Here is a 16,215-nt window from a genome sequence, read left to right on the forward strand (position 1 = left end):
ACTCTCTCAGTACTGTCCCTCCGACAGTGCGGCACTCTCTCAATACTGTCCCTCCGACAGTGCGGCACTCCCTCAATACTGCCCCTCCGACAGTGTGGCGCTCCCTCAGTACTGCCCCTCCGACAGTGTGGCGCTCCCTCAGTACTGCCCCTCCGACAGTGTATTGCTCCATCAGTACTGCCCCTCCGACAGTGCGGCACTCTCTCAGTACTGGCACCGGGGAGTATCAGTCTGGAATTATGCAGCTCGATTCCCTGCGGCGGGGGCTCGAACCCATGACCTTCTGACTCGGGGGCAACTGAGACACCGACACACTGAAATTGAAAGCTCCCCATGAGCTTTCCAATTGTTAAACAGACAACTTACTGACGTCCTTGGGGCATGTCACCTGGTCAACATCCAGGTATGTCTTTCCCACCAAAGGCGGCAGGATTTGCGAGGCCGATTCGGGGTTCTGGAAAGCTCCTTGTTTGACTTGCGCCAGGACCTCCTGCAGAGTCTTTCTACAGTCCCACACGACAGAGGGAATGTGTTTGTCATTGGCAAAGAAAGCCTGCGATGAGAAGGGAAAAAAGGAAGACTTGGATTCATATAGAGCCTTTCATGACCACCGGATGTCTCAAATGCTTCACAGCCAATGAAGCACTTTTGGATTGTAGTCACTGTTGTAATGTAGGAAACCTGGCAGCCAACTTGCGCACAGCAAGCTCCCACAAACAGCAAGGTGATAATGACCAGAGAATCTCTTTTTTTGTTATGTTAATTGAGGGATAAATATTGGCCGGTGATAACTCCCCTGTTCTTCGTTGAAATTGTGCCATGGGATCTTTTACATCCACCCGAGAGCGCCGAAAGACGGCACCTCTGACAGTGCAACACTCCCTCATTACAGCGTTCCCTCAGCACTGCACTGGAGTGTCAGCCTAGGTTTTGTGCACAAGTCCCTGGAGTGGGACTTTGAACCCACAATCTTCTGACTCAGCGGCGAGGGTGCTACCCACTGAGCCACAGCTGATGGAGCTGAGAAGGTATGAGACGTGGGGTCCACACATGTTAGATCAACCTCCTTCAAGAACAGCTTGCATTTATACAGCGTCTTTAACTTAGCAAAATGTCCCAAGGCGCTTCATAGGAGAGGAAATCAAACAAAATTTGACACCGAGCCACATAAGGAGATATTATGGCAGGTGATCAAAAGCTTCGTCAAAGAGGTAGGTTTTAAGGAGCGTCTTGAAGGAAGAAAGAGAGGTAAAGGCAGGGAGGGCCAGAGCTTAGGGCCCAGGCAACATACGGCACAGCCACCGATGATGGAACGATTAAAATCAGAAATGTACAAGAGTCCAGAATTGGAGGAGCGCAGAGAGATCGGAGGGTTGTAGGGGCTGAAAGAGGTTACAGAGATAGGGAGGGTTATAGGGCAGGAGGGGGTTACAGAGATAGGGAGGGTTGTAGGGGCTGAAGGAGGTTAGAGATAGGGAGGGTTGTAGGGTTGGAGGAGGTTACAGAGATAGGGAGGGTTATAGGACAGGAGGGGGTTACAGAGATAGGGAGGGTTGTAGGAAGTTACAGAGATAGGGAGGGGTGTAGGGCAGGAGGAGGTTACAGAGATAGGGAGTGTTGTTGGGTTGGAGGAGGTTGCAGAGATAGGAAGAGTTGTAGGGCTGGAGGTGGTTACAGAGATAGGGAGAATTGTAGGGTTGGAGGAAGTTAGAGATAGGGAGGGTTGTAGGGCAGGAGGAGGTTACAGAGATAGGGAGAGTTGTAGGGCTGGAGGTGGTTACAGAGATAGGGAGAATTGTAGGGTTGGAGGAAGTTAGAGATAGGGAGGGTTGTAGGGCAGGAGGAGGTTACAGAGATAGGGAAAGTTGTAGCGTTGGAGGAGGCTAGAGAGGTAGGGAGGGGTGTAGGGGCTGGAGGAGGTTACAAAGATGGGGAGGGTTGTAGGGGTGGAGGAGGTTACAGAGATAGGGAGTGTTGTAGGGTTGGAGGAGGTTACAGAGATAGGGAGTGGTGTAGGTGCTGGAGGAGGGTTACAGAGATGGGAACGGTTACATAAGAACATGAGAAATTGGAGCAGGAATCGGCCATACAACCCCTCGAGCCTGTTCTGCCATTTAATATCATGGGTGATCCGATCATGGACTCAGCTCCACTTCCCTGCCCGCTCCCCATAACCCCGTATTCCCTTGTCGTTTAAGAAACTGTCTATTTCTGTCTTAACTTTATTCAGTGTCCCAGCTTCCACAGCTCTGAGACAGCGAATTCCACAGATTTACAATCCTCAGAGGAGAAGTTTCTCCTCATCTCAGTTTCAAATGGGCGATACCTTATTCTAAGATTCTGCCCTCTAGTTCCAGTCTCCCCCATCAGTGGAAACATCCTCTCTGCATTCACCTTGTCAAGCCCCCTCATAATCTTATACGTTTTGATAAGATCACCTCTCATTCTTCTGAATTTCAATGAGTACAGACCCAACCTACTCAACGTTTCATCATAAGTCAACCCCCTCATCTCCAGAATCAACCTCATGAACCTTCTCTGAACTGTGGTTGTAGGACTGGAGGAGGTTACAGAGATAGGGAGGGTTGTAGGGGGTGGATTGGGTTACCGAGATAGGGAGGGGTGTAGGGGCTGGAGGAGGTTACAGAGATAGAGGGCTGTAGGGTGTGGAGGAGGTTACAGAAATAGTGAGAATTGTCGGGCTGGAGGTACTAACCGAGATAGGGAGAGGTGTAGGGGCTGGAGGAGGTTACAGAGATAGGGAGGGTTGTAGGGGCTGGAGGAGGTTACAGAGATAGGGAGGGTTGTCGGGGCTGCAGGAGGTTACAAAGATAGGGAGAATTGTAGGGCTGGAGGAGGTTACAGAGATAGGGAGAATTGTAGGGCTGGAGGAGGTTACAGAGATAGGGAGAAGTGTAGGGCTGGAGGAGGTTACAGAGATAGGGAGAATTGTAAGGCTGGAGGAGTTACAGAGATAGGGAGGGGTGTAGGGCTGGAGGAGGTTACAGCGATAGGGAGGGTTGTGGGGGCTGGAGGAGGTTACAGAGATAGGGAGGGGTGTAGGGCTCGAGGAGGTTACAGCGATAGGGACGGTTGTGGGGCTGGAAGAGGTTACAGAGATAGGGAGAATTGTAGGGCTGGAGGAGGTTACAGAGATAGGGAGGGGTGTAGGGCTGGAGGAGGTTACAGCGATAGGGACGGTTGTGGGGGCTGGAGGAGGTTACAGAGATAGGGAGGGTTGTAGGGGCTGGAGGAGGTTACAGAGATAGGGAGGGGTGTGGGGGCTGGAAGACGTTACAGAGATAGGGAGGGTTGTCGGGCTCCCTCCCTCCATCTCTCTACACCTCCTTCCCTCCCTCCGTCTGTCTCTCTTCCGCTGTCACGCTCTCTCCCACTCCCTCCTTCTCGCCCTCCGATCTCTATCTCTCCCCTCTCCCCCCTCCCTCCGATCTCTCTCTCTCTCTCTCTCTCCCTCCCTCCCCCCCCCCCCCCATGTCACCTCTCACTCCCTGATGGATGCTGATGATATCCCTGGTTTGGGATGCTGCTTTCATTACCTGCATGGCGAGCCCAGTGCTGTACAGATTCCCGATGGTCCCCGGAGCTGTCTTGGCACAGAATAGCTGCAGGCTGAGCTTTATTGACGCGATCCTGATCGACTCGGCCGGCTTGTAGGATCCCTGCTGGAGACAGCGGAGGGCCAGGGCAGCAACAGCAGCTGTGTCTGGGGGAGAGACAGACGGGTTAAAGGGACAGTGAGACCATGTCTAGGGGAGAGACAGACTGTATCTCTCTTTCTCTCTCGCACTCAGTCTGTCAGTCTCTCTCTATGTCTGTGTCTCTCTCACTTACCCACTCCCACCACCTTGTGTAGGGAGACACAGACCGGGTCATGATTCAGCTTTCCTTGAAGCGAATATTCGATCCATCCATCATTCTATATATTATTCTATCTATCTGTCTGCCTCTCACACTCTGTCTCTCAGATTGTCGGTGTGTCTCCCTGCGTCTCTCTCTCTCTCTCTCTCTGTGCCCCCTCTGTCCCCCTCTCCATCCCCCTCTGCGCCCCCCCTCCCCCTCTCTGCGCCCCCCCTCCCCCTCTCTGCGCCCCTCCCTCTCTCTCTCTCTCTCTCTCTCTCTGCTCCCCCTCTCTCTCTCTCTCTCTCTCTGCCCCCTCCTCTCTCTCTCTCTGTGTCCCCCTCTCTCTCTCTCTCTCTCTCTGCCCCCCTCTCTCTCTCTGTGACCCCCTCTCTCTCTGTGACCCCACCTCCTCTCTCATGCGCCCCCCCTCTCTCTCTGCACCCCCCTCTCTCTCTCTCTCTGCTCCCCCCTCTCTCTGCGACCCCCCTCTCCCTCTCTGCGCCCCCCTCCCTCTCTGCGCCCCCCGTTTCTCTGCGCTCCCCCTCTCTCTCTGCGCCCGCCCCCTCTCTCTCTGCGCCCGCCCCCTCTCTCTCTCTGCGTACCCCCCTCCCTCTCTCTTTCTCTGCGCCCCCCCCTCTCTCTCTCTCTCTGCGCCCCCAATCTCCCTCTCTCTCTGCACCCCCCCTCTCTCTCTCTCTCTGCACCCCCCCTCTCTCTCTCTGCACCCCCCGCCCTCTCTCTCTCTCTCTGCGCCCCCCTCTCCCTCTCTCTCTCTGCGTGCGCCCCCATCTCTCCCTCTCTCTGCACCCCCCTCTCTCTCTGCACACCCCCTCTCTGCGTCCCCCCCTCTCTCTCTCTCTCTCTGCGCCCCCCCCCCCCCGCTCTCTCTCTCTCTGCGCCCCCCCCCCCCCGCTCTCTCTCTCTCTCCATCATCTCCATCCCCCCCACCTCTGACAACCCTCCTGGACGTGCTTTACTCACCCACGGAGAACTGGTGACCGAAGGAGAATCGGTCGTGCATTGCGGCCTGGGTGAATGTGTTGACATCGCTCTTGCTGATGTAGGACCTCTGCTGGCAAAGCCCGAGGAGAGCCAGTGCGACCTGGTAGTAGGTAGTGAGAGGGTGACCTTTTACCTCTGGGAGCAGAGGGAGGGAAACAGTGTTAGGTCCCTGTTCTCAGATCTAGAAATTCCACAGGCTGTTGGATAAACCAGTCTTTCGCAAACACCACTATACCTCCCACGCCGCCTCGCAACCCCCCCCCCCCCCACGCTGCCTCGCAACCCCCTCCCCCCACGCTGCCTCGCAACCCCCTCCCACATAATCACCTCCCATACAGTCACCTCCCACAAGGCCGCACAAACACCTGTAACAGTCCGACTAAGTCGCATCATTGCAAAGAACGATACAGCACAGCAAGAGGCTATTCGGCCCATCATGCCTGTGCCGGCTCTCTGAATCAGTGATCCAATTAGTCCCCCTCCCTCCTGCTCTATCCCCATAGCCCTGCCAATGTTTCCCTTTCAAGTACTTATCCAATTCCCCTCAAAGTTTTTATTGAATCTGCTTCCACCGCCCTTTCAGGCAGTGCATTCCAGATTACAACAACTGTAACGTAGCCAAGTTTGCTGACGATACGAAGATGGGAGGAAAAGCAATGTGTGAGGAGGACACAACAAATCTGCAAAAGGACTAAGTGAGTGGGCAAAAATTTGGCAGATGGAGTATAATGTTGGAAAGTGTGAGGTCATGCACTTTGGCAGAAAAAAATCAAAGAGCAAGTTATTATTTAAATGGAGAGAGATTGCAAAGTGCTGCAGTACAGCGGGACCTGGGGATACCTGTGCATGAAACACAAAAGGTAAGTATGCAGGTACAGCAAGTGATCAGGAAGGCCAATGGAATCTTGGACTTTATTGCAAAGTCGATGGAGTACAAAAACTGGGAAGTCTTGCTACAGCTATACAGGGTATTGGTGAGACCACACCTGGAATACTGCGTGCAGTTTTGGTTTCTATATTTATGAAAGGATATACTTGCTTTGGAGGCAGTCCAGAGAAGGTTCACGAGGTTGATTCTGGAGATGAGGGGGTTGACTTATGAGGAAAGGTTGAGAAGGTTGGGCTTGTACTCATTGGAATTCAGAAGAATGAGAGGTGATCTTATCGAAATGTATAAGATTATGAGGGGGCTTGACAAGGTGGATGCAGAGAGGATGTTTCCACTGATGGTAGAGACTAGAACTAGAGGGCATGATTTTAGAATAAGGGACCGCCCATTTAAAACTGAGATGAAGGGAGGTTTCTTCTCTGAGGGTTGTAAATCTGTGGAATTCGCTGCCTCAGACAGCTGTGGAAGCTGGGACATTGAATAAATTTAAGACAGAAATAGACAGTTTCTTAAACGATAAGGGGATAAGGGGTTATGGGGAGCGGGCAGGGAAGTGGAGCTGAGTCCATGATCGGTTCAGCCATGATCTTATTGAATGGCGGAGCAGAATCGAGGGGTCATATGGCCTACTCCTGTTCCTATTTCTTATGTTCTTATGTAATTCTGTGCATAAAAACATTTCTCCTCATCTCCCCCTCTGGTTCTTTTTCCAATTCTCTTAAATCTGTGTCCTCTGGTTACCGACCCCCCTGCCGCTGGAAACATCATTTACTCTATCAAAACCTGTTATGATTTTGATCCCTCCATCCACGCTCCCTCCTCAACCTTCTCTGCTCTGAGAACAATCGCAGTTTCTCCACATCACTGAAGTCCCTTATCCCTGATACCATCCTGGTCAATCTCCTCCGCACCATCTCCAAGGTCTTGACATCCTCATGAATCAGGTGCACACTAGCATGCCTTCTGATAAAATTGATCCAAGTGGCTAAATTCGCCTTTGCTTCAAGATCAATTCTGGTTCAAATCTATATGCAGAGATGACCTGGAAGAGGGGACAGAGTGCAGTGTAACAAAATTTGCAGATGGCACAAAGATTCGTGGGTAAGCAGGTTGTGTAGAGGACACAGAGAGGCTGAAAAGAGATTTAGATAGGTTAAGCGAATGGGCTAAGGTTTGGCAGATGGAATACAATGTCGGAAAATGTGAGGTCATCCACCTCGGGAAAAAAAACAGTAAAAGGGAATATTATTTGAATGGGGAGAAATTACAACATGCTGCGGTTCAGAGGGACCTGGGGGTCCTTGTGCAGGAATCCCAAAAAGTTAATTAGCAGATGCAGCAGGCAATCAGGAAGGCGAATGGAATGTTGGCCTTCATTGCGAGAGGGATAGAGTAGAAAAGCAGAGAGGTCCTGCTGCAACTGTACAGGGTATTGGTGAGGCCGCACCTGGAGTATTGCGTGCAGTTTTGGTCACCTTACTTAAGGAAGGATATACTAGCCTTGGAGGGGGTACAGAGACGATTCACTGGGCTGATTCCGGAGATGAGGTGGTTAGCTTATGATGATAGATTGAGTAGACTGGGTCTTTACTCGTTGGAGTTCAGAAGGATGAGGGGTGATCTTATAGAAACATTTAAAATAATGAAAGGGATAGACAAGATAGAGGCAGAGAGGTTGTTTCCACTGGTCGGGGAGACTAGAACGAGGGGGCACAGCCTCAAAATACGGGGGAGCCAATTTAAAACCGAGTTGAGAAGGAATTTCTTCTTCCAGAGGGTTGTGAATCTGTGGAATTCTCTGCCCAGGGAAACAGTTGAGGCTAGCTCATTGAATATATTCAAGTCATAGATAGATAGATTTCTAGATAGGTTCCTAATTCTTATGTTCTTATGCAAAAGGACCCAGCGGAACTTTCAAATGACGTAAAATTCCTTGTTTAAGTAGGGCACAAGTTAAGAGGTTAAACCGATTGGAGGGATCATAGGAACAGGAGGAGGCCATTCAGTCCCTCGAGTCTGTTACATTGGAACAGGAGGAGCCCATTCAGTCCCTCGAGCCTGTTGCACAGGAACAGGAGGAGGCCATTCACTCCCTCGAGCCTGTTACATAAGGAACAGGAGGAGGCCATTCAGCCCCTCGAGCCTGTTACACAGGAACAGGAGGAGGCCCATTCAGCCCCTCGAGTCTGTTAGGCAGGAACAGGAGGAGGCCATTCAGTCCCTCGAGCCTGTTACATAAGGAACAGGAGGAGGCCCATTCAGTCCCTCGAGTCTGTTACACAGGAACAGGAGGAGGCCATTCAGCCCCTCGAGTCTGTCACACGGGAACAGGAGGAGGCCCATTCAGCCCCTCGAGCCTGTTCCAACATTCAATGAGGCCATGGCTGATCTGCGACCTAACTCCATAGCCTTTGGCCAATATCCCTCAATACCTTTGGTTAACAAAAAGCTATCAATCTCCGATTTAAAATTAATTGATCTAGCACCAATTGCTGTTGGCGGAAGAGATTTCCAAACTTCTACCACCCTTTGTGTATAGAAGTGTTTCCTAACTTCACTCCTGAAAGGTCTGGTCTAATTTTTAGACTATGCCCCCTGGTCCTAGACTCCCCAACCAGCGGAAAGAGTTTCTCTCTATCTACCCTATCAGTTCCTCTTAATATCTTGGAAACTTCGATCAGATCACCCATTAACCTTCTACATTCCAGGGAATACAACCTTAGTTTGTGTAATCTCTCCTCGTAACTTAACCCTTGGAGTCCGGGTATCATTCTGGTAAACATACGCTGCACTCCTTCCTAAGGTGTGGTGCCCAGAATTGCTCACAGTTCGACACGAAATACGAACAATGACGGATAGTTAAACACTATCGGGTTCACTGAGCCTTTCCCACACAATTGCCATACCTTGTGTATCACAACACTTAGGGCCCAAGTTTCCACAAGAAAAAAAACGGGCGCCCCTCCGAGCTGGGCGCCCGTTTTTCGCGCCTATAAAAATCCTCGGTATTCTCCACCTACTTACAGGTCCTCTGGCCCTCGGCGCAGCCAGCACGAGCTGTGGGGGGGGCGGAGCCAGATCCCAGCGCTGAAAACAGTGCCGGGACCTCTGCACATGCGCGCTACAGTCGGCACACAAGTGCAGTAGCTCCAGGCACCGAACTGTGTGGGAGGGGCCCAAAGCACGCAGCCTCTAGCCCTGGCTGAATGGCCTCACTGGGGCTGCGTGAATAAGGCTCCTCCCATGGCCAGCTCCTGCTCCCCGCCCCCGACAACCGCTCCCCCCCACCGACCAGATCCGACACCCGCTTCCCCCCCCCCCCCGACCCGACACCCGCTCCCCCCCCCGCCCCGAGACCCGACACCCGCTCCCCCCTCCCGCCCCGACCCGACACCCGCTACCCCCCCCGCCCCGCCTCGAGACCCGCTCCCCCCCCCCCGCTATCTCTCTCTCCCTCCCTCCCCTCTTTCTCCCTCCCTCTCTCTCCCTCCCTCCCTCCCCGTCTCTCTCTCTCCCTCCCTCCCCGTCTCTCTCTCTCTCTCTCCCTCCCTCCCCCTCTCTCCCTCCCCCTCTCTCTCTCTCTCTCTCTCTCTCTCTCCCCCTCAGCGACACGAACGGCTGCAGAATTCTCCCTGGCTGAAGCACTTTCACACAGGTAGGAAGATGGTTTATTTAATCTTTTCTTGGCTTATAAATGTTTATTCAGGTTGGATTTATTTGTATAATATTTGTAGAAGTATAAATAAGGATTTATTGTCGAATTTAATGAGTTCCCTTCCCCCCCCCACCTCGTTCTGGACGCCTAATTTGTAACCTGCGCCTGATTTTTTAATGTGCAGAACAGGTTTTTTCAGTTCTACAAAAATTTTCACTGGCTCCATTCTACTTTAGTTTGGAGTACATTTTCACTGTGGAAACTTTCAAATCAGGCGTCAGTGGCCGGACACGCCCCCTTTTGAAGAAAAAATTCTGTTCTAAACTAGAACTGTTCTACCTGACTAGAACTGCAGAAAAAAAAAATGTGGAGAATTGCGATTTCTAAAATAGTCCGTTCTCCACCAGTTGCTCCTAAAAATCAGGCGCGAATCATGTGGAAACTTGGGCCCATACACTCCACCCCACCCAAAACCATGTGATCTCCTGGGAGAGGCAAATAAACAGATTAAAAATCCCAGGCTAATTTGGGAAAATAAAATCTGGGAAATTCCTCTCCGACCCATCTAGCAATTGAAACTATTCCAGGAGATAACTCTGGCCCTGAATTTCCTGCAGTACCTACCTTCTGTAAGAGGTGATCTCTGCCACAGCCAGAAACAAATCCTGCTTTCGCCTGAAGGAATTCAGTGGGTCTGCATCCAGCACATGAAACGGCAGCTTGTTCCAAAGGTCTACTATTCTCTGGGGAAAGAACCACCTCCTGACATCTAACCTAGATCTAGCCTTATACAATTTAAATTTGTGCCCCCTGGTCCTGCCTAACCTATTTAATTTAAATAAACGGTCAGCTGGAAGACCGTCTAGTCCCTTCATTATCTTATAACCCTCAATCAGATCCACACACCCACTCCCACCCCCCCCATCCCCGAGTCTACGTTGGTCTAAAGTATAGAGTCCCAACTTTTTTTTAGCCTATTTTGATAACTACGATGATTCAGACTTGGAATTAGTCTCGTGGCCCTCTTCTGCATCCTTTCCAGAGCCTCAATATCACCCACCATGTGAGACCAAAACTGGACACAGTATTCCAAGTGCGGCCTGACTAAGGTCTTGTACAAGGACAAAGCAGTACGCCTCACCATGTACCCAACTGTCCTATGGATACACCCCAACACCCTATTTGCTCCAGCTATCACTGCACGGCTTTGCTCATGTATGTATACACGAGAATGCCCAAATCTCTTTCTCCAAGTATGGTCTAAATGACCTCCTGCTGTTCCTATTAATGGCGGAACAGACTCGAGGGTCAAAATGGCCTCCTTCTGTTCCTATTAATGGCGGAGCATGGTCGAGGGTCTAAATGGCCACCTCCTGCACCTATGTTCCTACCCCTTGCCCTTCCGCCCACTCCTCTCTCCAGCTCCTTACCGATGTTCTTCATCTCCTGCCCGAGCTTGTTAGACAGCAGTGTCACCAGGTCGGGGGCTGTGTCAGTGCCCTGGGCACTGGTCAGCAGGCGGGTTGGGTCTTCGCAAGAGGCGATCAAAGCCAGAACGTACAGGCCGAGCTTGCCACTGGAGAGACTCGCCCCTGTTTGAGAGGGAACACATTAAAAACAAGACATCAGTGACTGCAATCAGGAGCAGAACACACAAATGTACTGTCCCTCCGACAGTGCAGCGCTCCCTCGGTATTGCCCCTCCAATAGTGCAGCACTCCCTCAGTACTGCCGCTTAGACAGTGCAGCGCTCCCTCAGTACTGCCCCTCCGACAGTGCAGTGCTCCCTCAGTACTGCCCCTCCGACAGTGCAGCACTCCCTCAGTATTGCCCCTCTGACAGTGCAGCACTCCCTCAGTACTGCCGCTTATAGACAGTGCAGCGCTCCCTCAGTACTGCCCCTCCGACAGTGCAGCGGAGCTCTCTCAGTACTGCCCTTCCGACAGTGCAACACTCCCTCAGTACTGCCCCTCCAAAAGTACAGCACTCCCCCAGTACTGCCGCTTAGACAGTGCAGCGCTCCCTCAGTACTGCCCCTCCGACAGTGCAGCGCTCCCTCAGTACTGCCCCTCCGACAGTGCAGCGCTCCCTCAGTACTGCCCCTCCAACAGTGCAGCGGAGCTCCCTCAATACTGCCCCTCCGACAGTGCAGCGCTCCCTCAGTACTGCCCCTCTCAGTATGGCCCCTCTGACAGTGTAGCATTCCCCCAGTACTGCCCCTCCGACAGAGCAACACTCCCCCAGTACTGCCCCCCGACAGTGCAGCACTCCCCCAGTACTGCCCCTCCGACAGCGCAGCACTCCCACAGTACTGCCCCTCCGACAGTGCCCGTCCCCTTGTGATATACAAAATGTAATTAAAATGATGAATAGATTTAGAATGAAAGGTATATAAACGCGCTGAGTTGCGGTATATCCCCAGCTTTATCCCAGTGGAAATGCGAGAAGTGGAAATTCTCCCGAGTCTCACCATTGCGGACAGCATTCTCCTTCAGACCTTCTAAAAGCTTCCGCTCAGCGAGGGAGAATGGGTTGCCGGCTAAACGCAGGGCGATTAGCACACTTGGGTTGGGATCCTGGTAATTGGCAGAGTTCTGCAGGACCTGTACGAGTCGCTCCACCTCTGTCCTCTGGTATTCTGGGGTAACTGCAACGGAGAAAGACCAATTGTAAAATAACAAGTTGGATCGCTTCACACGGTAACAGCTCATTGCCCGCTCTGATCCCCATCTCTTCCCCCACAGCCCGGCTAATTCCTAACCCTCCCAGTATTTATCCAACTCCCCTTTTGAAAGTTACTATTGAATCTGCTTCCCCCGCCCTTTCAGGCAGCGCAATCTCCCCTCTCCCTTCATCTCCCCCTCTCCCCCTCTGGTTCTTGTGCCGATTATATTAAGCCTGTGTCCTCTGGTTACCGACCCTCCTGCCACTGGAAATAGTTTCTCCTTATTTACTCTATCGAAATCTTCCATCATTTTCAACACATCTGTTATATTTCCTCTTAACCTTCTCTGCTCTAAGGAGAACAATCCCAGCTTCTGCAGTCTCTCCACGTAACTGAAGTCCCTCATCCCTCTTTGAAAGTCCAAGTCTTGCGGCCTTTCTCGTCCGTCTCAGTCGAAGCGAGTCTTACCCACGAGGCAAGGGCCACTTACCGCAGCCTTGGAGGCCGTGAGGGACAGCAGCCAAGATCAGCAGGAAGGGCACCAAGATAGCCATCGTTGTTCCACACCTGACTCCGACCACAACGGGCTCCTTCTGTGCGAGACGTAGATATATATACACATAGTGGGGAGAGGGGGGGATCTCAGCAAGTAAATATTCTGCTTTGGGTGGCGATAACAACACAAGCGGGCCCTTGTCCATAGTTACGAGCCGAGCTAATTGTGGAAACAAATATTGACCGAGGACCTTGAGACAGGACCTACAGCAAGGGTACAGCAAGGGCACGCAATGAGTTGGAAACGGCTGCCATTTAGACACCAACAAAAACTGGATCTCTATCGTGGCCTTCAACGTAGTAAAATGTCCCAAGGCGATTCACAAGAGCGATTATCAAAGGGAATTTGACACCGAGCCAAATAAGGAGATATTCGGACAGGTGACCCAAAGCTTGGTCAAAGAGGGAGGTTTTAAGAAACGCCTTAAGGGAGGAGGGAGAGGCAGAGAGGTTTAGGGAGGGAATTCTGGAGCTTAGGGCCCAGGCAGCTGCCTGGTATTCGGGGATGGTCAAAAGGGTAGAATTGGAGAAATGCAGAAATCTCAGAGGGTTGTCGGGGTTGGATGATGTTACAGAGATAGGGAGGGTTGTCGGGGTTGGATGATGTTACAGAGATAGGGAGGGTTGTCGGGGTTGGATGATGTTACAGAGATAGGGAGGGTTGTCGGGGTTGGATGATGTTACAGAGATAGGGAGGGGTGTAGGGGCTGGATGATGTTACAGAGATAGGGAGGGTTGTAGGGCTGGAGGAGGTTACAGAGATAGGGAGGGTTGTAGGGACTGGAGGAGGTTTCAGAGATAGGGAAGATTGTAGGGCTGGAGGAGGTTAGAGATAGGGAGGATTGTAGGGCTGGAGGAGGTTACAGAGATAGGGAGGGCTGCAGGGACTGGAGGAGGTTTCAGAGATAGGGAGAGGCAAGGCCATACAGCATATTTCAACAGCTCAGGATGTCCCAAACAGTTTCACAGCCTAGGAGACAGTTGATTTGAAAATCTGATCAGTGTTGTAATGAGGGGAAATGCGGGAGCGAATCTGCGCACAGCAAGGCCCCAATAACAGCAATGACAGGAAGATCAGATCATTTGTTTTTAGTGGTGTGGGTTGAGGGATCAATATTGGGACCCAGAGAGAGAGGAATGCATGGTTTTGACTGTCGGTGGGGCAGTACTGGGGGAGCGCTACACTGTCGGTGGGGCAGTACTGAGGGAGTGCTGCACTGTTGGAGGGGCAGTACTGAAGGAGTGCTGCACTGTCGGAGGGGCAGTACTGAAGGAGTGCTGCACTGTTGGAGGGGCAGTACTGAGGGAGTGCTGCACTGTCGGAGGGTGTGTACTGAGGAACCCTGCACTGTCGGAGGGTGGGTACTGAGGGAGCGCTGCACTGTCAGAGGGTGGGTACTGAGGGAGCGCTGCACTGTCAGAGGGTGGGTAATGAGGGAGCGTTGCACTGTCGGAGGGGCAGTACTGCGGGAGCGCTGCACTGTCGGAGGGGCAGTACTGAGGGAGCGCTGCACTGTCGGAGGGGCAGTACTGAGGGAATGCTACACTGTCGGAGGGGCAGTACTGAGGGAACGCTACACTGTCGGAGGGGCAGTACTGAGGGAGTGCTGCACTGTCGGAGGGTGGATTCTGAGGGAGCGCTGTACTGTCGGAGGGTGGGTACTGAGGGAGCGCTGCACTGTCGGAGGGGCAGTACTGAGGGAGTGCTGCACTATCGGAGGGAGGGTACGGAGGGAGCGCTGCACTGTCGGAGGGAGGGTATGGAGGGAGCGGTACACTGTCGGTGGGACAGTACTGAGGGAGTGCTGCACTGTCGGTAGGGCAGTACTGGGAGAACGCTACCTTGTCAGAGGGGCAGTACTGAGGGAGCACTGCACTGTCGGAGGGAGGGTACTGAGGGAGCGCTGCACTGTTGGTGGGGCAGTACTGAGAGAGTTCTGCACTGTCATAGGGAGGGTACTGAGGGAGTGCTGCACTGTCAGAGGGGCAGTACTGAGGGAGCGCTGCACTGTCAGAGGGGCAGTACTGAGTGAGTGCTGCACTGTCGGAGGGGCAATACTGAGGGAGTGCTGCACTGTCGGAGGGAGGGTACTGAGGGAGGCTGCACTGTCGGAGGGAGGGTACTGAGGGAGCGCTGCACTGTCAGAGGGAGGGTACTGAGGGAGTGCTGCACTGTCGGTGGGGCAGTACTGAGGGAGCGCTACACTGTCGGAGGGGCAGTACTGAGGGAGCGCTGCACTGTTGGAGGGCAGTACTGAAGGAGTGCTGCACTGTCGGAGGGTGGATACTGAGGGAGCGCTGCACTGTCGGAGGGTGGGTACTGAGGGAGCGCTGCACTGTCGGAGGGGCAGTACTGAGGGAGTGCTGCACTGTCGGAGGGAGGGTACTGAGGGAGCGCTGCACTGTCGGAGGGAGGGTATGGAGGGAGCGGTACACTGTCGGTGGGACAGTACTGAGGGAGTGCTGCACTGTCGGAGGGAGGGTACTGAGGGAGCGCTGCACTGTCGGAGGGAGGGTATGGAGGGAGCGGTACACTGTCGGTGGGGCAGTACTGAGGGAGCACTACACTGTCGGAGGGGCAGTACTGAGGGAGTGCTGCACTGTCGGAGGGAGGATACGGAGGGAGCGCTGCGCTGTCGATGTGGCAGTACTGAGGGAGTGCTGCACTGTCGGAGGGGCAGTACTGAGGGAGCGTTGCACTGTCGGAGGGAGGGTACTGAGGGAGCGCTGCACTGTCGGAGGGAGGGTATTAAGGGAGCGCTGCACTGTCGGAGGGGCAGTACTGAGGGAGCGCTGCACTGTTGGAGGGGCAGTACTGAGGGAGTGCTGCACTGTTGGAGGGGCAGTACTGAGGGAGGTCTGCACTGTCGGAGGGGCAGTACTGAGGGTGCGCTGCACTGTCGAAGGGGCAGTACTGAGGGAGCGCTGCACTGTCGGAGGGTGGGTACTAAGGGAGCGCTGCACTGTCGGAGGGTGGGTACTGAGGGAGCGCTGCACTGTCGGAGGGGCAGTACTGAGGAAGCATAAAATGAGAGTGCACGGGTTAATAACAGATTTTGCTATGTGTTTCCCGTTGATAAGGACATGCGTATGTTTTATTGTGTGTGTGTGCATAGCACTGTTAGTGGAAATTTCTGCAGCAAATATTATTGAATGTTGGATGGAAAATTCTGGTCCAAGGTTACAGGTTTCTGTCACTGTCGAGATTGACAACAGATATTTCCTACCTCCCTTTCCCTCACTGCAGGAACTTGTGGGCAGACTCCTGCAGTGCCTCGAATATAGAAGATCACGGGGTGATAGGATTGAGGTGTTTGAGATGATTAAATGAGTTGATTAAGGAGTTCCACTTGCCTGGATGAACGCAGCTCCAACAACACTCAAGAAGCTCGACACCATCCAGGACAAAGCAGCCCAGTTGATTGTCAACCATCCACCACCTTAAACATTCACTCCCTCCACCACAGGTGCACCGTGGCTGGCGTGTGTACCATCTACACGATGCACTGCAGCAACTCGCAAAGGCTACTTCGGCAGCACCTCCCAAACCCACGACCTGTACCACGTAGAAGTACAAGGGCAGCAGGC

General features: G+C 52.9%; 1 protein-coding gene across 1 annotated transcript in view; it reads right to left on the reverse strand.

The window, feature by feature from the left end:
• LOC139274053 (cobalamin binding intrinsic factor-like) overlaps positions 1-16,215 on the reverse strand; it is a 32,979-nt gene that overhangs the window by 13,258 nt on the left and 3,506 nt on the right. Inside the window, exons 3-7 of the mRNA XM_070891108.1 lie at positions 11,878-12,054; positions 10,838-10,999; positions 4,843-4,998; positions 3,558-3,724; positions 367-553 (exon numbers count right to left, since the gene is read on the reverse strand). Coding sequence (XP_070747209.1) covers positions 367-553; positions 3,558-3,724; positions 4,843-4,998; positions 10,838-10,999; positions 11,878-12,054 — 849 coding nt within the window. The remainder of the gene's footprint in view (positions 1-366; positions 554-3,557; positions 3,725-4,842; positions 4,999-10,837; positions 11,000-11,877; positions 12,055-16,215) is intronic.

The sequence above is a fragment of the Pristiophorus japonicus genome, chromosome 9 (assembly GCF_044704955.1).
Source record: "Pristiophorus japonicus isolate sPriJap1 chromosome 9, sPriJap1.hap1, whole genome shotgun sequence".
NCBI classification, from domain to species: domain Eukaryota; kingdom Metazoa; phylum Chordata; class Chondrichthyes; family Pristiophoridae; genus Pristiophorus; species Pristiophorus japonicus.